The sequence below is a fragment of the Amblyomma maculatum genome, chromosome 6 (assembly GCF_055883805.1).
Source record: "Amblyomma maculatum isolate TAMU_Amacu chromosome 6, ASM5588380v1, whole genome shotgun sequence".
NCBI classification, from domain to species: domain Eukaryota; kingdom Metazoa; phylum Arthropoda; class Arachnida; order Ixodida; family Ixodidae; genus Amblyomma; species Amblyomma maculatum.
Window position 1 is genome coordinate 35,428,952 of NC_139349.1, and position 22,758 is coordinate 35,451,709.

General features: G+C 45.5%; 1 protein-coding gene across 1 annotated transcript; it reads left to right on the forward strand.

Annotated features, from left to right (window-relative positions):
- The first annotated feature begins 234 nt into the window (after positions 1–234).
- LOC146185496 (cytoplasmic dynein 2 intermediate chain 1) lies at positions 235–22,143 on the forward strand. The gene is made up of 26 exons (XM_084607841.1): positions 235–249; positions 2,681–3,383; positions 4,605–4,793; positions 4,851–4,879; positions 5,573–5,605; positions 5,853–5,942; positions 6,011–6,202; positions 6,263–6,423; positions 6,549–6,672; positions 6,851–6,959; positions 9,080–9,177; positions 9,600–9,723; positions 9,860–9,936; positions 10,311–10,390; positions 10,478–10,553; positions 10,661–10,787; positions 13,771–13,840; positions 15,686–15,729; positions 16,857–17,037; positions 18,181–18,268; positions 18,982–19,051; positions 19,177–19,235; positions 19,314–19,359; positions 20,468–20,645; positions 20,948–21,005; positions 22,020–22,143. Exons 1-26 carry the CDS (start codon positions 235–237, stop codon positions 22,125–22,127), a joined length of 3,129 nt encoding a protein of 1,042 aa, XP_084463967.1. The 3' UTR covers positions 22,128–22,143.
- Positions 22,144–22,758: the final 615 nt, after the last annotated feature.

Genomic DNA, 22,758 nt, shown 5'->3' on the forward strand with positions numbered 1-22,758 from the left:
GCCGAGTGTCCTTCAGGACCCCTACTGTGGGAAATAAAGTTTTACCAAACCAACCTTAGCCGCCGCTGAGGCGAGCGCCACCTGTGAGCGGCGGGGTACCGGGAATTGGTTTCATCGTTGCCATGGCAACGCCTCAGCGAGTCAACATGGCTTTGCCAAAATTAACCGGCTGGCCACAAAAAGCGCCTGCACGGTGTTTAACTCTGGGTTCTGTGATCCGTGAACTTGTCGAAAATGTGCGCAGAACAGGTAAGTTTTCCCCAGCTTTTTTTACTGCCGCCGAATTTTTCGTTTACTCTAGTTCCGGGGCCTCGGTCCACGGCAAGCGGGAGCTTATACGTTCTGCTCGAGTGAACGCGGACCGCTAGGAAGATGACCGGAACGTCGCAGTCTGCCGTCACAAAGTACAACGTCTGTTGTTCAACGTCTTTTTTTAAGGCGAAATCTACTTGTCTCATGAGTGGCATCCGCGAAATGTACCCGCAGAAAGTGTCACCAAGATGAGAATGTGATTTCGTATCCGAACTGTGACGCAACCGATCGTTGTGCACGGTTCTGAGTGGTGTCATGCCGTTTCGCTTCCCATTCGGCATCGATATCGTAGTCGAGTAGGAGGTTAGTTAGCGACAAGGATTCGAACTGACAGCATGTGTATCTCCAATTGTACGCCGCCAGTTGTAGGTGTCCGCCGAGAAGCGACACAGATACTGCGCCTTCCCTTTCCTCGTAAACCGAGCCAACTAAAGACGTTCGACACACAGCAGTTTCTCAATGCTAAACCGTTAAGCAAAGTCATGTCAAGCAGTGTTTTCGCACGTTTGAATTAGTTAAGGTAGAGTTAACCCCGGCTATTTACTTCTTTTTTTTTTTTTTCTTTTCGTGCCAACATTTGGAAGTGCTGAGCGTGAGGAAAGGGGGATCGTCGTGTTGTAGAGGTGCAAAAATGTCATAAATTGCTGACTTGTCAGTCAGGCGTCCGTAGCTTCCGAGGTGACTAGCATTGTAGGTCCTCGTTTGGATGTTTACCCCCTAATCGACTCTGTAAACTGTAGTGAAAACAAATGTCATGGTCGTTGCGAATATATTAAATGCTAGCTACAACGGCAGTCCGAAGTGCACGCGTACTGCCGCATTTAGCTGTGTGAGGTTACCGCGCGTAGGCACGTAAATTCCCCAGTGAGGAAGGACCTGTAACGTTGGTCAGCTGAAGCATACTAGATTTCATTTTCCACTCTGTACTGTGTCATGGACAAAACAGACAAAACAGCGCGCATATATATATATATATATATATATATATATATATATATATATATATATATATGCATGCGTCCGGTGCTCTTCCACCGGACGCGATATTCGGAGGTCGTGGGTTTGGTCCCCACCATCGGCACGTTGTTTTTTCTTCTACTTTGTGTTTAATTATCCTTCCCCTAAGCAGATTGCATTACTCATTTCTGTGATTATCCAAGTAAAAATTTAAAAAAAAAAGACAAAACATAATCCTCAATGCTTTCCTTGGCCTCGCCGACTGTTGGCTTCTTTCCTTCATATATATATATATATATATATATATATATATATATATATATATATATATATATATATATATATATATATACACTACAAGCGCCGCAATATGGTGAAAACTGACGCAGATGAGGCAAATACTTTGGTGATTTCTTACATCTCAACTTATATATTTAGTTTAAAGCAAACTGCAAAGAAAGCCTGCGGTGTGCGTCCGATATGCAGCCTTGTAAGTAATAGCCTGTCGTATACTCGGGAGTATTTATCGAAAGCCTTCTACAGAACCTTTGGAGGATGGAGAGAGTCCCTTTGTGTTATGGATATGCTTGCGAAATTATCTTGATCATCAAGGGTGCTGCAGTACAAGGTGCTCGTCCTAAGATTAAAAATACATTGCATTAGAAGTCCGTGGCTTATAGCGGTTCGTTTTCTCGAGCCCTTGTCAAATACGGAACAAAATCTTGAAGACACGTGCATTAGCAACGTTTGAAAGGACAAAGAATATACCCATGGTTAATACACGCCATTTTGCGAGGCCTCTATTGCACATCTCAGCTGTCTAAGGTAGAAATATATGTCATAAGCGACGTACAACACGTCGCTTATCGCTGCAGTCTCATCTTTTATTGTGGAAAGCATGATTTGTTGGCATGATCAACAATGGTCGACTCATTATAAGGATAGTTTTAACATAGCGGTGCATACAACGTGGGCGTATACGGGACCAGACAGGTGCTTACTACGCTTGCGTAGTGCCATGAGCGAACCTCGAATATGGCCCCTCGACGCAGCCGGTCGGCAATGATCGACTTGTCTTACCTTCGCCCAGAAATGCCAAAACTTGCTTATATTGTTTCATCTACTGTGACTAACAATTTTTCTGGCGCCCTTGCTCCCTGTTTCCTCCCATTCCAAACTTCATTTGCGCCGGAGCAAAATTAACGTACGGATGGTTTTATTTTTGATTTGTGATGCATGTAGTTTTATTGCTAACACCCTGAACAGCTGCTGATAGTCCAGCATTTTTCTGCTAGAAGCAAATTTACGCGAAAACGAGAAAGGGTGTCCTGAGTTGAGCTCACTGGTGTGTTTTGAGAAGGTTTGCATACGACATTAAATGGCCGCATATGTTTTATTTCTGTGTTGCCAGGCCTTGGCCTCGTGGGGTGACTTGCAACCCCTCCGCTCCAAGATGTCCCAGAAGCCGCGCTCGACCGCCGTAAAAGCAAACGGCGCGCAAGTCAAGGTATCAGAATCGCGTAGAAAAAGTACACAAGAGCAGAGTGGCGGTAGCAAGCAGCCTCGTAGCGACAGCAGAGACAATAAAGCATCCACCCGTCGCGAAAGTGTTAAGCCCCTCGGTCACCACGATACCAAGAGAAGTTCGAGTCAACATGAGAGCAGGAAGGTATCCGTACCGCAAGAAAGCAAGAGGCCCACCGGACAAGCCAAGCCCACGTCCAGACAGGTAGAGAGCAAGAAGCCCTCCAGTCACCTTGACAAAAAGGCGGCGACCGATAAACACGAAAGCAGGGCAGTCGGCGGTAATCCGAAGGCTCACGCTTCGCGCCCAACTAGAGAAGTGTCGAAGAACAAAGACTCCCTAAAGACTCAGCTGCCAACCACCGGCGTGAAGTCGCCGAGCCGTCACGCGAAAAATGGGGACAGCTCGAGCAGCCGGGGGCATTCGCGCAGTAATGAGAAATACCGAGGGTTAGAAAAAGTTGCCGTGACGTCATCCAGTGGTGCTCTAGAGAAACACGCCAAGGAAACTCACCGACCAGTGACAAGTTCCAGGCACGCATCAGATGCAGATGCCGAGGGGAAGCATGGTGACAGAGCGGAACCCAAGGGTAATCGCACTTTTCGTTTGAAATGTTCGTGGTGTGACTGCATATATCGTGCCTGACCATGTTCGTCATACTGTTGTTTCTTTTACGATGACATAATTTCGTTATCTCGCTTGTTTGTAAATATTCAGGGTGACAATAGTTTCCCATTATATACTAGGGCCGAACGGATATCTTAGTTGCATACGTAGTTCTGTAACTGTCACAATCTATATAATAAGCTTTTCAAGTTGCTCCAATTTGGCTAGTGTCCGCTTCAGACCACGTTCTAATTATAAATTCACAAGAAACACAGTTCCACTACGTTGGGATCACGTAGTTAATCTATGTTTACGCAGTGTCCATAAAATATTTTTACAGCGCATAATTCAGTAGAACATTATAACACATTATGCATGTGCTTCCATGTGGCTCATATGCGAACACCTCAAAATAGCTCTACAAAAAAAAGTACAGCATTCATTTGTTCATTCGTTTTCGACACTCTATGAGCTCAGGTGTGCTCATATTTCCTCGCAAAATGTTTGCACTCAGAAAACGTTTTAAGAGGATTACCGACGAGCGCATTTATCTAACTGTATGCAATTTTTCTTTGGCGTACCTGGGCAGATTTAACATCGAAATTCTTTTGTATAAGTGCATCAAAAGAGTAAAACATGAAAAAGTCGTGGGCATAGTACTAAAGGATGGGCCCTCCACACCAGTCTGCCACAGAAAGTATCCTTAAATAATGCCTAAACTGTGTTGCATGTAGAAGCCGTATATGTTTCTGCTGCGCTTGACGAATGTCGCAAATGTTACGCAACTGAAGATATCAGTCACTGAATGCTCCACTACATCGGGTAACACAGGTGACATTGCACAGTATTGCCGCTTCCTCGGTATTAGCGGGTTTCCAATGCAGCGCCACGATCTACAATTACGAATAATAATAATTCACAAAGTTAACGTGGCCAGAATAAAGTAGACAGTCATTTGTCTTCCGAGGCAAACAGGAGCGTTTGGCTTCAGACCGTTAAAGTTGATAAATGATCTTTTCACGATAGTTAAAACCGGGAAGCTATGTAGTGCCGTTGCTTGCACGGGAATAGCGCGCAGGTCATTTTTAACGTAATATGAACTATAGCAGTATATGTAACATAAAAGACTTCAGGAAGGCTCCACTTTTTGCTTCACTTAAGCCTGAATTATCCTGCCATATAGTTAACGAAATCTTCTTTACAGGTACACCATCAAACTCGTCCCCAAAAAACCATTCTTTGCTTAATACAAAAACTGAAAAACTGGATGCCCGCCATAAGGAGCAGAAGAGCCCCTACGAGAAACTAGGCACGTCTCGTAAAGGGCCAAAAAAGTCTCGAACACGCGAAGAAGCCGTGTCTGAACCGAAAGAAGAAGCTCAGGCTCGAACATGTGGGTACTTTGAGTGAAGGCACATTTTATTTATTTTTTTATTTCACCATCTTTAAGGTTACTTCAGAGATGTGAATGTGGTCAAGGTCAGACCGCGTTTTCCTTTTTTTTTTATAAAAAGTGCTTCATCTGTGTCGAAACATCGCCTTCTTTCCTTTCGTCCTTTCTTTTATGGCATAAAGCTACGGCCACGTTGTCCACAAAACCAAGAGCTGTAGCAAGACAAGATACTTATTCTGCAGACCATATGACGAAAGTAAGCGATTTTAATCATCGTATTATATTACGTTTTTTTTTTAATTGAAGGGGGGGGGGGGGGGGGTCTCATTTTCCCTCCTTTAGACAATTACACCATTGTCTCACTTTTAATGGGCTTTTTCTTTGCGTAGATGAACATTCGCATGCTTATTTCGTCTGCTTAATTCATGGTAGCAGCGTGTTTCTCTTTGTCTTCGAACTGGAGCTGGCGTTCGCAGGCCAATTCGAAGGAAACAGCCAGTACCGTTGAAACAGCCAAGGAGCCAAAACACGGAAGCGTCACTGAAATGTAAGTGCACACTATGAATAATAGCGCTTCATATTTGGCAGCGCGGCATCGCCACTTATCACTTTGCCTATTAATTTGACTCCTTAAATTCTTACTACGCGAATATAGTGGCTGTCAGCAAACGTCTTGTAACGCATTACAATTAAAAGTTGCGTCAAAACTCGTAAAGGTCAGTTAAGCAAAATCTATAATTCAATACGTTGCATGCAATGTCCCCATATAATCTCAACAGGTTGCGCAGAAAAACGAGTATATTGAGAAGAAGGTAAGAAACTGGTTGTGAAAGCATTCGTGGAGATTGTCTTCGGAGCGGTCGAATATTGGTTTTTCACTTGCAGATTAATTACACCGCCTGGTCCCGTAGAAGAGGTGAGCAGGCACACTTCTGCACGATTTCACACAGCTGTTCGTTTTCACTGAAAACAAAATATAGTTTCCCCACCGCACTCTCATCGTATCTTCGAGGTGCTTGCCTATGACTACCGTTTCTCGTGAATGTCGGGGCTTTCCAGGCCGTTTGCGAGGCGTCCACATCCGGTACGTCAAAAGTGAGGCATCCCTCAGTCGCTGATGACGCTTACAATTACGACGACGATTTTGAGGTGAGAAATCAAATCGACCGTTGCACTTTCGAACATGTATTGAATTCAGCCCTGTCGTGTTGTTACAGGAGTACGAATCTGACTTTGAGGCTGATGATGCACTTGACGATGAAAGCAGCGCCAGCAGCGTCACTAGCACCAGCAGCAGTGAAGGGGCTGAAGGAGGAGGGAGTGGCATCGGGTCGTCACAAAACATTCCCGTCGAGACAGCAAACAAAGACATTGTTCCGTCGTCGAAATATAGTGAAAGCAACGCAGAGGTATGGCATAGCACACCGTGCGGAGCAAATCGCGCGGAATAATCGTTTGAATATTTGCAGAAGTTGAAAGAACAGTCCCACTGGAAATCTGAGCCAGCCCTCGAAGTGGCAGCGAAGCCGCCCCCTCCGTTGATGCCAACGTCTTTCTCGACGTACAGCCTCGTCAGCTATCTGACAGCTCAGAAGAAAGAGGAAAGCAAGAAAGTTCTCAGCAAAGCCCAGTACGTTGCCTGTTTGCCTTGTAATGTGTTCTGCTGACCGCGCGCTGTCCATTCAGAGCACCTTGCGAGTGGTATAGCCGAATAAGAGCCGTAATGACTGTGGTGCTCTGAATCGCGTACTCCAGGCAGCGGGCCAAGGATGTCCTGGAGATGGTATCTCTGGACAGCATGACCTTTCAAGTTTTCGACATTCCACCGACTACATACGATGTCTACATCACGACATTCGGCCAGGCTAATGCTAAGCAGGTGAGCAGGTTATAAGTCTAAATTACAGTCCGCAATCTCCGCCCTTCTGAGGGTGTTGCGTATGTGTGTTTTGCCTAACTGCACAGCAAAAAAATAAAACCTTTCATACTTTTCGAAAGGTTGGCATTTGAGCTCCAGACGCGTAACGGTAACTAACGCGTAAATATTATTCATGAAGGTTCTGGTCCAAACTGATCTCGGCGATGAAGAAGAGTGCCAAACGGAGACTATTAAGCTCAAGGAGAAGTGGACCCAGCACCCTCCTCATGACTACAAAGGCTTCGGGGGTGAGCGCACGAATTACGTGCTTCCGTGACAAGTGTGAAACACAAGCGTCTTAGCACCACCTGGTTTGTGTTTAGTACATTAGTCACGCGCGTTTGCAGCGTTTCCAGCTTTTAATCACCCCTTTTGCGATTCGGCCGTCAAGGCGTGCTGTTTTCCAGGAGGAAATGGATTACCGTAGTGTTCTATCGCTGTGTCCACGTAATGAACACGTGCACTAAATGCCATGCCCAGAGCTTATCGTGAGCGTGGCATTGTTTCGGTTTTATCCTTATTGATTCGCAAGAATATTTCGGCTTGCCTAAATTTCTATGGTTTCACATGACCTAATTATTTTATAAATTACCTAATGCCGGGCTATCTGAAAATATACCTTATAGATATAACTAACGTTAGACGTTTACTGAAGTTAGGCTATTTTCCAGAGAGTGTCCGCATGCAAGCTTAATTACCTCGCACCCTCCATGCTTCACTGCGACGTAAAACTGAATTTGTATGCTAATACCAAACAGGCAATTAGGTCAGCAGGTCAATCAAAAGCTTTTAAGACGCGACGTTGACGAAGGAATTCAGTTTATTTGCACTGAAGCACATTACTTAAGATTTAATTTGTAATTTTAATGTGCGATTCGCTCACTCATAAATATTCTGTTTTCAAGAACGCCGACAAAATTAATTGTTATCACTAATTTTAACGCCTTTAACCACCACTGCAAAATAACTTCCGTGCAATTGCCACGACAAAATGTTTCCCGAGGCATGATTACATGGAAGCACGTTCCAGCAGTTACTTCCACCGAACTGTTCATAACAGAAGCAAACTACCTTCCCAGGTAGTCAACCAGCCGTGTCTCGAAGCCTTTTCTCTGGACGTATAACGTAGCGGGTGCGTCCGAACGGGAACCTCTAGAGTGAAGCTATCTGTTCTGCCTTGCGTGCGCAGTATTTAATTGTTTTGCTTTTTTTTAATGTTGCTATCTATTTTTCATACTGCGAAGGGCGCCTGGGTATTTTAGAACAGTTTGCTCATCGCCCCAGGTTTGCTTTGTATGGCGAATTTCAGAGAGCAGATAATAGGCTCAAAATGGGCTTCGCCTCTCACACCAGCCCGAGCTGATCCTCTTCACGAAAACAAGCCGTCCAGGCATGCCGCGATGGGACTCGGGTTGTGGGGGGGGGGGGGGGGGGGGGGAGGAGTTGAAGAGGGATTAGAAGAGGAGCCGAAAAGCGACAGGACAGTAGAAGAGACAGCGCACAAGATTGGCATTTAGTTCGCGGCAGTTGGGTCAGGAGGGGTCAGGAGTAGTCACAGCGGAAGCGATGCAAAAAAAAAAAAAAAAAAAAGAAAAAAGAAAAGAGGTACCTTACTGATCTAAAATTTGTGTTTGAATGTCACCAAGGGTTTTACTAAAGGTATTAGTTCGGGAGATAGATCGACGGGCATTTGGGACAAGAAGAGTGCCGAACAATTTCCTGAATCGGACTTAAGATAGCGAGATGGCTATCCCTGAACAGAAGACTCTAGTAAAACAATGACATGGGCTGGGCCAGCGTATCGCTGAAGCCAGGTTCCTAAATGACCGAATATATTAAACAAAAAGATAAATAAGGTTGTGTTGTATCAACATTCTGCCATATGTCGGAGTTGAAAGGTCTGTCTTATCTGGACAGTACGTTTCTCGAACTTTTTTGTTCAACAAGAAAAAGATAAGTCCTCGATGCGGTCTTCCCGCAGAAAATACTTCGCTTGAAAAGAAAGAAACAAACAAACAAAGGCTATGGATTGTCTTCGCCTTCTAACCCCCCCCCCCCCCCCACACACACACACACACTTCCCAGACCCCAATCCTCTTCGCTTATTAGTCTGCCCCTGGCCTCTGTGTCAATGTCTAATTCCATATTTTCAAGGGTATAGGAACCTATTTAACAGCTCCTGTTCTCCCGCTATAAACTGGACACCACCGTCTGTCATGCAGAGCCATTATACTTTTTTGTTTTGGTTTTCGGGTGCGTTTTCGCGTTTGCCCTTCTCCCTTCAAGTCGCAAATTGCACTGAAGGATTATTTTGTGATGGCTTCGAACAGCACCACATTTTCTGTGTCGCTTCTATTACTCCTTGTAGGAAGCACGGATAAAACGTCGCGTGATAGCGAAGCGCAGCACATAAAAAGCGGTGAAGATGTGATGGACCTTTTCGATTTCTTGAAGAATTCATCTGATGTGAGTAAGATAAGTGTTATTACTCTTTAATCAGACTGCCATCACATTTCTCAGAGGATGGCCACGATGGTAGTTGTGTTATATATCTACTTCTGTACTTAAATCTCATGTGTGCTTGCAAACAAATCAGGTAGTTCGAAATTCTTAGACAGTCCTAGCTGAATCATATGTAAGAAGGATGAAGTCGATCCTGTAAGACGAACTTTTTTTCTGCGCACGTTTGTATATTATACAGTGCCATCATTTTGATGCCGAAAGAAGCAAAAATTCTTCACAAATCACTAGAACTTTATTAATGTATAGCTGAGTTCACGTCTGTACCAAGATTTATTTTTACAGATCTTTTATTCTCACAAATTCTCGTAGAAAGGTCTCCGAGTCAGTTTGATTTCGATTTTTTTTTTCTTCTTTTTTTTTTGCAGCTTTTGCTTCGTGTAATAGGAGAAGACCTTGCTTGCAAGACTCGGCGAAACCTCAAGCAAGCCGCCGAGGTCGATGGTTTCAGCGATGGCTTTCTAAGGCTGGATCCTCCCCCCTTCGCCAGACGTGCGTTCACTTGCGATCTTTATGATTCATTTCTCGCCGTTAGTATGCGACGCGTTTCCTTCCAGTAAGATATTTTCTTGGGAGGAAGTTCCGTTCTAGGTCAATCAGTAATGCGCTGAATTTATTTCCGTTCCAGGGTCTCGAATAAGCTTCGTTTGCTTCTCTCGACTTTGTCCGAACTACCTCGCCACCGGTCACGACCTCACATCTTTAGTGAGTTGATCACGCAGCGTTAGTCTGTGTTCCTACTGTAGCCTGTCAGTATACATCTTTGAAACGTTTCTAGAACGAGATTAAAGAAACATCACGAGATGACCCGCATGAGCGAAGAGTAAATCTCATTCCGCGCGTGCTGCTTTCCTTCCTCTTCTTCTGAAAACTCGGAAGGTTTTTTCATCCAGACCGAGATTTTTATCTGATTCGTTTTATTGTTGTGCTATAATTTCTCCAATAAATCGCCGTTTTGTTCATCACTGAAACAGTACGGAACAAGGCTACGCTTTTGCACGCTCTACGTCGGCGTGTTTGGCACTGATTTCCGTCTCTTTTCTTTTTCCTTATGCTTCATGATGCCGCTGCGATAGCAGTCGAAAGACATTAGTGCCGCCATACCTGGCGACACAGTCATCTGCGTCTGGAACCTCAACAATCCAGTGAAACCAACCGAGTACGTGGCATATGCCAAAGTAACAATACAGCTCTGCCTTTGTGGCAAACCCAAGTGCGATGTAAACATGTCTCACCTTGTTTCCAGCATCCTGGTCTCTCATAACCAGGTTACTTGTTGTCACTGGTCTCCACTGAACGCCGTCTCCTTGGCAACGGGCTCGGTACGCTACAAGCCGTGCACCGGCACGTCTGTCCGCACACTCCAGGATACTCACAACTGGTGAACATGGATGCCTTTAGTTTCTTTTGTTTGTTTCGTTTCTCATAGCTGGATGGTTCGATCGAGTTGTGGGATCTGAAAGAAAAGTTCTGCCTCTCCAAGGCGGTCGTGATCAACAACGTAGATCTGCCCGGGTGCGAAGAATACAGCATGAAGATGCCAGCGTACTCTACAGGTAAACTCCCTTTGACTTGACACTCCTTGAAATCTTCACCGCTGCAGCCTCAACACTGTTGTGGTATTTGTGCCGCATTTACATTATTTTCATTCCGTTATAAGCACTGCACTGCCCGTGCATTATGTCACTGATCCGTGCAACGCGGTAAGGCATTTGAGCGTGCACTCTTAACATTATTCATCACTCCTAACATACAACGTAATAATTCACTAAAATGATGATAAAGAGATAATAAGATTATTTTCGTGCACACAAAGAAAAAAGAGAAGTAAACAGGTTGGCAATAACGTAAGCGAAGGGCCACGTGTGCGTCGAATACGTGAGAGGTGCATTTCGTCCCGGAGCACGCCTCTACATAGCTGGTGATTTTACAAAACATCGAAAGTTAAGGATGGCTGCTTTTGTTTTGTCCTTCGTTCTTCTATGAGTAGCGGGCCTGAGAGCCAGTTTACGGTTGTATGCCCCGGTGCTAGAGCGGCACGTGCCCTGCGCCTTGCGCAAAGAATTACCGTCGCTGGACCACTTCCTTCCTTCACAGCCACTCTCGTGTACTCACTTTCGCGGAGCATGCAGACTTTCCGGACAAAGCTACGCTTGCACTGCTTTAGAATTAACGTCGTGCCTTTTGAGGCGCATTGCACGAGACACGACAGCTTATTATTCGAAAGTAATAAGATCGTCGTGGTTATGAATGAGCAACGTGAACGCTTTATATTCGAATGTGCAGTACAACTCTCGGGGTCTTTATGTCGTAATTGAACATTTACTCTAAATTTAAGTTCCCCTGTCCGCCTTATATTTTCCACCAAACCTGGCAACCGCGTGACAGTTTATTTATCCTAGATGAACTTCAAAAAATACGAAGAAGTCTTTTCGGGAGCGGGTACGGGTTATTCATCGTGCTCTTGAATGAAATTGAGGCTTTGCACTTCGTGTATACACAGATTACACTGCTGATCCTAGTTCAGCGCTGGTGCTGCGGAGTTTGTATACGCGTATACGTTGTGATTCATTGTGAATAAATTGTAGGGCAAACAGAATTATGTAAGAATGTGCAGCAAATACAAATCCTTGTTTCCTTTAAAAAGTTGTTGGTGATTTATCGAAAGGCGTCTTTTATTGAAAACCATGATTGGGCGCTTTTGCTTTAAGCATCTGTGCGAGCATCTGGCCTATGCACCATAGTCACGGTGGTCGAGGCGCGGCTCTGGTTTATTTGCCATCGACTACCGCAAAGCTTAGCTCTTGGTCCTGCATCTCTCCGAGCTTGACATGCTTGTAAAGCATGTAATACTTTCACGGTTTTGCATGTTTCGATTTAACTTCCATCAGGAGCTTGTCATGCGTTGAGACCTAAACATTTGACGAAATCTACTGTGCCCAAGGATGCGGGATCGAATCCCGGCCGCGGCGGCAGTTTTTCGATGGAGGCCAAAAGCAGGACGCTGTTCAATGTCAGTGCAAGTTAAAGAACCTCAGGTGATCGAAATTTCCGCAGCCCTCCACTACGGCGCTCTCATAGCCCGAGTCGCTTTGGAACGTTAAAACCCGCAAGCCAGGCCAAACCAATGAATGAATGAAACAAATTTATTGCCTAGAATATGGTCGGTTAGGGCAGGTCGGCTTGGAGTGCCCCCAGACGGGAGCGAACCAAATTTGACGAAGTCACATGTGCGGAATTTGTGCCCCTTGCTGTTTAGGGCAAGAGATGTATCAATTCAACGCAGCTAGTGCAGAGAGAGAGAATGCTATAGGTTAAGAAAAAATGAAACCATGCATGTATAAAAATATGCGTATATGCAGGGCGACCGCGTAATTAGCCGTTAAGAAAGTCATGCAATGCTTGTCGATGGAGAGAAGACAAAAAAAAAAAGATTGTTAAGCTGCACAAATGCCTTTTTTGTTAAAGCAGGTTAAGGCGGCTAGGTCATGCAAGCTACATATCCGCCGATAAAATCAGGAGAAAATCGTCAGCGTTTAATAGGCTTTCTTGCTTTAGCAGATTGACACAGTGCTCAGCAATACTCAACGCGCATGCAGTAATGCCGCCTCGATGTGCTTTTCGAACACCTTGTATTCACTGTGGTTCTGTTTGTGTTGTGGCGTCGCAGGTGCCTCGCTGAGGCGCGCCACAGTACCGCCCGCGCAATGCACCCAGCATTGCAGAGGCTGCGCCTCGTCGTCTGGAAGTATCTGTCTGGACCACGGTGGTCTGGACAGTTAGAAACGGACGGCGAGGCGCGGTTTCTGCGGCGCTAGCACACGCGCTTCTATGTTGTACGAGGGAGCAGACTTGAGATGCCTGTCGTACTTTATTAGAACCCCCCTCCTTTCTATTGTTTTCCCCACTCTGAGGAATCACGTTTCTGAATTTATTATGTATAAGTACCCTATAGTGTTTTTTATAGTGCTTTGGTCTGTGAGTAATGTGCGTTTTGTTGGTTGGTTGGTCGGTTGGTTGGTTGGTTGGTCGGTTGGTCGGTCGGTCGGTCGGTCGGTTGGTTGGTTTTAACGTCCCAAAGCAACTCAGGCTATGAGAGACGCCGTAGTGGAGGACTCCGGAAATTTCGACCACCTGGGGTTCTTTAACGTGCACTGACATCGCACAGCACACGGACGCCTTGCTTTTCGCCTCCATCGAAAAGCTGCCGCCTAGGCCGGGATTCGATCCCGCGTCCTTGGGAACAGTAGTCGAGCGCCGTAACCACTGCGCCACCCCGGCGGGGCTTTATGTATGTATGTATGTATGTATGTATGTATGTATGTATGTATGTATGTATGTATGTATGTATGTATGTATGTATGTATGTATGTATGTATGTATGTATGTATGTATGTATGTATGTATGTATGTATGTATGTATGTATGTATGTATGTATGTATGTATGTATGTATGTATGTATGTATGTATGTATGTATGTATGTATGTATGTATGTATGTATGTGTGTATGTACTCAATAAAATCTCTTGGTATGCAGCGTCGCTGTTCGACTCGGAGTGCCACTTTGCCAAAGTCGTGGACATTTGCTGCTGGACGCAAGGCGAAGCGTTCGTATACCGCCCACTCATTTGCATGCTCTGCACTCGACCCACGTCTTTCTCTTTAATTATTCATCTTATCTTCTAATTGCAGACATTTTTTTGTGAGGTAAAAAGGAAACATCGTTTATTTGGGGACAGCTTTTCTATTTTACTATCTGCATCGTAGTGGAGGACTAAGGAGTAATTTCGACCCAGGTGGTCGAAATTACTCCGTAGCCCTCCACAACGACTCCTCTTTCTCTTTCCACTTGCGCACCCACCTTCCTTCCTTTCATTACGGTGCGGTTCAGGTGTCCACAGATACAAATGTGACAGATACTGCGCCTTTCCCTTCCTGTGAACCAATTTATTATTATTTATTATTATTTTAACAATGTAAAAACAAGCAGTATGTTTTACCGTGTGCGTTGTTTTCTCATTTATTCTGACAGCTGAAATGTAGCACTTCATAACGGCTTACGATTTCGCACTCAGCAAGAGCGGCAATTGCATAAATGGCCGTGTGCATGGGAGCATTGCATACCCTTATTGTATCGAACATAGTGACAGAGTAGTCTATAGGTGATAGAGTATACAGCTCACTCGGTCGGAAAGGCGTCGCCACTGCCGTAACCCAGAATTGAGAAAAATGTGCCGGTAGGATTGGCGCCGGCATGCGACGGCCACCAAGAACTGGTTGCTCTGACAGCTGGTGCCTCCGCTTTCTCATTTTGAGAGCGGCTTTCGCAGTGAAAGTTGCGCGTTTACATCGATTTCTCCAAGCGGAAGCACCCACAGAGGGCCACAGGCTACTATCGCGTCATATATTCTTAAGGCGGAGCTTAAGTGTCCCCTTAATTTTATTTCTTTTTTCTTTTTTTTTTTTTTGCCGGTCTTTAAAGTGTCATTCCCCTAAGCGTCTACAGCATTGTTCTGTTGTGCGCTGCTTCATCTAAAGAATGCAGCGCAGGGAAAACATGCAAAGAAGAGGTAAAAGAACAACAACTTAATTACTCACGACACAACAGTAGAAAAAAAAAATCTGGAAATGAACCTTGACCTTCCGCGTTACCTTTGCGCTGTTGCGCGATCGTTGGCACTAGGAGAATTGGCTTAAAAGCTTAAGCTTCCCTCACATTGCAAGCGTTCCTTCTGATGCATGAACGACACTTCCAAAAAATTAGAAAAAAAAAAGGTATGAAACAACTCTAACACGTTGTGAACAGTATTTTGTCTCCACCCTTTCTCTCGATCGTGGCGAATGTTCAAGGAGCCTGGCGTGACACATCTTCGGAGCCGAGTGCTAGGAAATACCTAAAATTCCTTAGGGGCAAGTGTCTGATACTCATCCAATTATAATCATACCTGTATGTGTGCGCGCGACGTCGCCTTTTTATTGTCATGTCCTCGTCTTTAGTAGCCTGCCAGGTACTTTACCAGGTGACCCTCTCCAGCATTCATCAAAAACAGCTTCTCCTCTTTTATTACAATGGTAACAGTGTAATAAATGGGCATTATCAGGTGTACCCTTTGAAACTGGAGGGCGGCCATTCTCAAGAATTTCCTCAGTATCACGTGACCAGGGTCACGCGATTTAGGTTCCCTATACATGATGACACTGGAGGCGCACGCATGCAAGGCTGTAATGCAATAGGAACTGCTTTAACTTTTTTCAGTATTTTTTTTTAACGCAACTGGAAGGTTTTTTCTTATAATATTTCTGGAACAAAGCGAAAGTGGGTTTCACGGAAAAGGACTTCGATAAAAATTCATGAATTAGAGTGTTGCGTTTGGTACAGAATATGAAAAAAAGCTGCTCACAACTTTATTTTCCCTCTAATAACAGCTATATTCCTTGGTCGTATTTTACAGGCACGGCAGGTCCGAGTCTGCGAAACAGCATCGGATTAGGCCGGGTATGTTCTACATTTCGATATAAGCGTTTTGTCGCCCTGAGATCTCTGACATACCTCAGTTGCGGAATTGCACCGTCTGCTCTACTGCCGAGTCCTAACTTCTTATAGTGAACACTGCGTACAGGGTCGGCCAGAGATCCCCAAGCCACCGTGTTCCCTTGAAAAGTATATAGTCGAGCACTTACAGCACCTGGGAAGCTGCCAAGATCCTCACGAGGCAAAGATGAAATTCACACTTCACATATTCTGAACTTCGTTGCGGTTGCAAATACCCCAAGCAAAGACTAAAACTATGTGGCCTGAGGAACTTTGAGTGACCTTGACCGTGCGCCTTTCATTGGTGACGCTTCTTAAAATCCCAGTTATGCTGTGACGCGCTCTTCGAAGATGTTAACGCGCGAAGCTGCAATAAACAATTTTTCGCCTCAGAAACCTCATGGATGACTTATTTTCGTATATGTAACCTTCTCACTGGCGTTCCGCGCTCGCGCGAGGATGTCCACCTCAATACGCTAGGTTATTGGAGGGGGGAAAAAAAAAAGAGTTCCTTCGCTACTTACTCTCATTTGCTACTCTTACGCGTTCTTGCAGATATATAGAATAAGTCTGCGTGACAAAGCAGCACCACACAGTGTCTATCGGTGACCATTATGACAAAACTTTGTTATCAACTCAAATAGTTCCCAGAAGTGTGCCAAACCTACTTAACGACATTTTCTTTTTGTGTTATTGCATTCTGCATGTTACAGCGGTCATAAATACTCATTTAGCGCGTTCATCCTTGGCTTGAATTGATTTTGTGGAGGCATGCGGCTTGATGTGTTCAGGGCGACGGCCGCGTCAGTAGACGTTTAGCAAAGCCGAGACGTATTAGCGTACACGTATACAGCTTGAACAGTTGTCTTGGTGTGAAGATGAGAGTGCCTCGAATATGCTCAGCATGAAAGAATGCTTTCCAATGCAACCTAGCTACAACCCACGTTCGTGCAGAAAGCGCACGCATTGATGTTATAATGCTAGTACATCACCGCAGTGATAAATCTGAGATACTGCCAATGTATGGTAAATGCAGCTCCCGCTTATTCTTGCCTTCTCCTTTCGCTCTGACCCGCCGTGCTCGCGTTCAGGCTCCACATCGGAAGGTTACCACGTCTGGAGTCTGGACGAGGAAGGCACGCTCGTTTCTTGGGCTGTGGCAGAGGCGCATAGCGAACCGGAGGGATCCCTAACGGACCTCGGACTGGCACCCGGGGCTAGGCTCAGGCTCATTCGCACCTCGGCCTTCCGGGTGGCCGACTTCTTGCCGCCGTGAGCTCTGCATTTATTAGTTCATGATTCTGGCTTGTGTCACAGCTCCACAAGGCCGCACTGTTGCGTAATGTTTTGGCAGTCGTGCATGCCATACTCATGTTGCTTTGATATTTCTTTTTAACTTTACAGGTTGGTAGATAGTTACTAGGCCACGTGGTGTGCTTTTTCATCTGATATGTAATGCTTAAGCGAAGTATTATTTGCATGTATCAAAAAGCGTTTAAATACTTACATTGTGGTATATGTTACCACAGTGTTGTGTAAATATTTCGTTTATTAGAATTTTTTTTAGCACTTTTAAAAATCACCTTATTTTTTCAGGGACACCGAAGAGTTAAGGTATAAATCTGTGTAGTGAAGGCAACCCTTGTCCTTACCTTTGATGCCCTGTGGTCGTCTGCAGGTGCCGTAAGGGGCTTTACTGTAGTGCTGCGGAGCAAGCTTCTTTTGCCTGATTACTTTTGGCTAAAGTTATACATGCAAGGTTGACTTTCGTAACACCCGTTCATGTCGTTAAAAAGAACGGGGAAAATACGAACCCTTAATGAGCCCTTGCAAACGAGCATGTGGGCATTTCTTTCGCATTTCTTCGCGGAAAGTCGGCGCTGCGGAAACCCACGTCTCGTGATGGTCCGCTCGGCTTTGTTAACGCAACACTTTGTTCATTCGCTATACACGGCCGGCCCTGGAGAACCGCGTTTGCTATTACGCTGATGACGTCTGCCGCGGGATCGTTATAACGAAGCACAACCACTTTGGGGGGCGCGCTGGCTATATCTTACGTACAATTGAGGACTCGGGGAGTTTTGCAAGCGCGTACACTGCGTATAGCTGCTTTATGCATCGCGGTCGTTCGCGCTTGCTTACGCTTCAAGACCCTGAGGCCCTTCGTGCAGGCTTGACTTAGAGATCGCGGCGCCGTTTCTTTATAGGTAGCTTTAAGTTCGCCGACATCAAAGCCGAGAACTACTTTCGTCTTAATTGCGCAGTCACCGGCGCGGAGGATCAGAGAGATTGGAGCACCTCTTGTTATGCATGCATGACGTATGCACGTGCGAGGGGAGAGATTGCATTCTAGGGCTTAGTAGGTCGGAACTGGGCTTTTTTGACTGAGCACTGATCGCTTCGCTTGTCACGCAGGTCCTACGACGAAGAGGCACGCAATGGCCTGAGGACCTTCGGAATGGCTCAGTTGGACGCCACGCGTGTCCTAGTCACCACAGACATTGTGAGTTGGTCGATGTTGCCGCGACCTTTGCCGTGTAAAGCTGTGTCGAAGGGCGGCGCTAACAAGTGCCAAACCGCCTGTAGTTTAGCCGAGAGGCGTGTCGCTTTGTTAGCCGCCATCTCCGATGAAGGTCGGGTGTCACTTCTTCAGCCAAAACGTTTTAATACGAAGGAGTGGCTTGACAGTGGCACATAGAACCCCTTGGTGCTATAGCGCTTTACCCGCCCACTCACGACAGTGTGTGCACAAAAATAAAACCATAACGCGATGTTTATGCATGCATGTGCAAAACCCTTGATTATTTTTGGTGCACACTATATCGAGAATGGTGATAGCTAAAGCCTTGAAGCAAGCACGATTAGCTCGTTCGGCCTAAAACGGCATATGGATATACGCGAAATCAGCGCAGCCTTAGGCGCTTCATGTGCGCTTATTAAATCTTTATTTGTTTTTGTTTTTCGCAAATAATGTGTGTGTCATGCGATTATACTCGATACCCTTTATTATTTCCAGTCGAATTGTAGGTCTTTTTTACGTGGGTGTAAGATGGTTCATCATTTCTTGAAATAAACATGTATCTTTCTCGTATAGTTTCTGTCCTTTCTACACCACTGTCTTCGCCGTTTAAGCGCACACTTTTCCGAGTGTATTCATGTTAGGTTATTTGTTTGTTTCTAACGGCATAATCGTTTTTATTTTTCTTTGCTTTCTAGGAGGTGGTTCTTCACTTCGACTTGTATAAAGCGAAAACCTCCCCTAAGGTGTTCAAGCCAAAGCAGAAATGTAAGTGTACTACATAATGCACAGTTTATGGATTACATGACGTGCACGCTAATTAAACATAAGTTTGCTATACTTTCTTTTTACTGATCACTATCGTGACATATCCTGCTGTTTGTTTCATTTAGCCTCCATTGCCCAAGAATGCTACATCTCCCTATCACCACACCATCCATCGTTTTTCCTCGTAAGTGTTCCACACACTTGTCCCTTTTCAACGGCATTAGATGCTGTTGTTTACTGTCTTGCCGTTTTTCTCTTACAGGTGGCGACCCAGAACGGCGCTCTGAGATTGCACTTCCTAGAGTACGGTAAGCCTCAAAATGAAAGTATCGTCACCTTCAATAAACGATAGAAGCCGATTCAGTTACATTCCTTGTCATAACTCCTCGAATATAAGTGCCTCGGCCAAAAAGGTTGCGTTGACTGCACGACAGAGGTACAAATGATAGCCTGTCGAAACATAACCTCGTCTCGGTATAACCATATAGATTAAACATTTAAATTAGAACACCTGTAAGGGTAAATAAGGTGGTGCAGAATTTTTGCGCCCGTCGCCCAAAATAGGCTCGTAGTAAAGCGCATTTTCGGTGTCATATGGTTGTCTATCATGAAAAATGCATCGGGGTTATGGTGTGTTTAAAGATATTCGAGAATGTACTTGGCCACACAACAGAAGCAGGCAATGCTTTGCTGAAGATCAGAGCGGCACATGCTCAGGACGGCACAATATATGCTGAAAAGTACATCAATTGGACTTCCAGGTGTATTATTGTACGCTGCAACTGCCATGTACTGGCTGCAGTTGATGAAATCTCTATACAACACTCCATGATTCGCACAGCTCATGTCTCGTAGACAAACTAGCCGTTTCTGCGGTTCAGGGAAATCATAAAACATTACCGAGAAAACCACCGTGCCTTTTCCCGGCTCCAAAAGGGGGTGAGTAAAACGGAGGAGCGAACTTTAGGGTGCCTTCAAACAGGTATACATCTCTGTCCTGCAATCAAAAAACAGTATACGATCCAAACACGGATGGGCGATGCCCGCATTGCGGGGAGACCTACGATATTTTCCGCATGGTGTGAGCATGTACTAAAAATAATCACATCCCCCTTCCCCTACCACTTCCCGAGATTCACGTGAGACTGCCCTCTCCAGTTGCTCTTAGCTGGAGTCTCAACGGGCTCTGGTGAAACGGGCGCGAGACGGGGCCTCGTCCCGCCGACCATGTAGGGGGGCCAATCTGCGGTTCTCAAACTCTAATTAGTAAACGTGGCGGTGGTGACGAAAGCGTTCACCACCACCACCAACAACAACAATACCAAAGTGCGCCATGCACGATAGGCCCACCATTGGCATTCGCGATTGCATACGACGAGCGCTACTGTCATTTTCTTTGTATTTTCGTGGTGACAGAGCAAGCCGTATGGGAGTGGGACCCCCTGGAGAAGGCAGAGTTGGGGGCGATCCTATGGAGTCCTGCTAGCCCGGTGTGGTTCTACGTGGCCACGGCGTCTGGAGAGGTGGCCGCCTGGGACCTCTCAGCGGACCACGCTGCCGGCCCGTCTGCAGTCTTCAGGTTTCCTTCTTCGAGGTGAGACCGGAGCGCGCTATACGAGAAGCCGCGCCACTTTTACACTCTATCGCTCTCATTTACTCAGCCAAGCACCTCTCACTTGAAAGAACTAAGATATATCATAGATCCATGCTTGGGTGACTTTTATATATAAGAGGGGCATTGCTACAGTTCGCATGGGGCCGATAGTAGATTACGGCAGGACATCGTAGCGTAAGCGTGAGACCCATCGAAAGAGCAAATGCCGTGGTGACGTTAAAACATTTTGAAAGCCTTGTATCTACTTATAGTTCTCACAGGTGACTTGACTGTCATTTCAGAGTATCGGTTACGGACGCTAACCACAAGCTGTCTTCGAGGACATTCGAACCGTGCCTGGTAAGATTGTGCGGAGTTACTTTCGTTACTGTACGTTGTAGTCAGTTGGATGGCGCAATTATTGCGTTCGTTACTCAAATATAATATCCGCACTGTGTCTTGTTATCAGTAATTTACGGCGAAGTTAGTTTTCTGCAACGGCATTTGTTTATATAAATCATGCTTGTACGTCTTGCGTACGATAAAACCACCCCCTTCCTGCGCAAAAAGAAAAAAAAATGTAGTAAGCATTCATTCCTGTATTTTGGAGCTGAAAACTTCATATTGGAAGAGATTGGAGACCTGCTGCACCACGCGGTCGCCACTACACGCGTGGAGAAAACTTAGCGTATAAATTTATCGCGCCAAAATAAAATTCTGAAAATTGTTATCGGCCGCGTTGGGACGACCTCTAATTTATTTTCTCTAAGTGTCCCTTGTCGAAAATCACCTGTGGAGGGTTGACAAAAGCGTGATTATTGGTCTAATACGTCCTACGATATGCAATTGCTATATGCTCAGCTTTGACCAACTTAAATGTTTTGTTTAAACGTAAACAATTGGATTTTACCAAAATTATCGGTTAAATAAGATCACTGAGCTGACCACAAAACACCTGCGTGGATTCTTGTCAATATATGTACGCTTCACAATTTTAGCTACTGTAAGCGGACCACACAAAACTATTAGTATAGGCCGCTTTTCGATGTAGGCGAAAAGCAAAGCGCCCGTGTGCTGTGCGATGTCAGTGCAGGTTAAAGAACCCCAGGTGGTCGAAATTTCCGGAGTCCTCCACTACAGCGTCTCTCGTAGCTTGAGTCGCTTTCGGACGTTAAACCCCACAAAGCCACAAAAACCACAAAGTAGCAACAGACATGGCGTTTGCGTGGTACCTTATTCTGCATATAAACAGAGCGAAACAGGCGATCGCAAACACTATCGCATTTCTATTTTTTCGGTTCAGCGTTACTGCTACTGCGCCTACTTCGGAGTTAAACACCCTAACAACTTTTGTATGCGTCTTTCTCCATCCAGGCTCTGGCAATGGATGACGGAACAGTACAAGTCCACCTCATGGATTCAAACGACGACAGCCACCACCTTGAACGTGACAAGATCCAAGAAATGTTACTGAGACCTTAGAAAATAAAACGCAGACATATTTTTAGCTTTTATTTATGGTTTTTCACGTTAGATTTAGGACTCTAGCACGGATAATTCCCCGTGGCTACTGGTTATTTCCGTTGTGGTAAGAAATTCGAATACTCTCTTTCCAGTTTCTTATCTTTTATTTATTTTCACGTAGTCGTAACGCCGGACACAACAAAAAACAACGAATGATCAGGCTGACGTATTAGGTCTAGCTAGGCGACCATGTGTACGAGGACAAAAACCAAGAGCGCTCGGAGGTCGACGATTGTTGGTGACTATTGACCTGCGCTGAATTTAAAAGGTTGGTTGGTTGGTTGGTTCATAGGAAGGGAAAGGCGCAGTATCTGTCACACTTGCTCTGTGGACACCTGAACCGCGCCGTAAGGGAAGGGATGAAGGTGGGAGTGAAAGTGGATAGAGAGAAAGGGGGCCGTAGTGGAGGGCTACGGAGTAATTTCGACCACCTGGGGATCTTTCCAGGCAAGGCACCTGCAATACTTTGTCGTGATTCAATATTCCCCTCGCCCGCACGACGATTGGCCACGCGACGCGGTGAACGCCATCTTCCCTCTTTCACGGGGAGATCTCATCCTTCCCCTCGTGGCCGCTTTCTCCCGGAGCT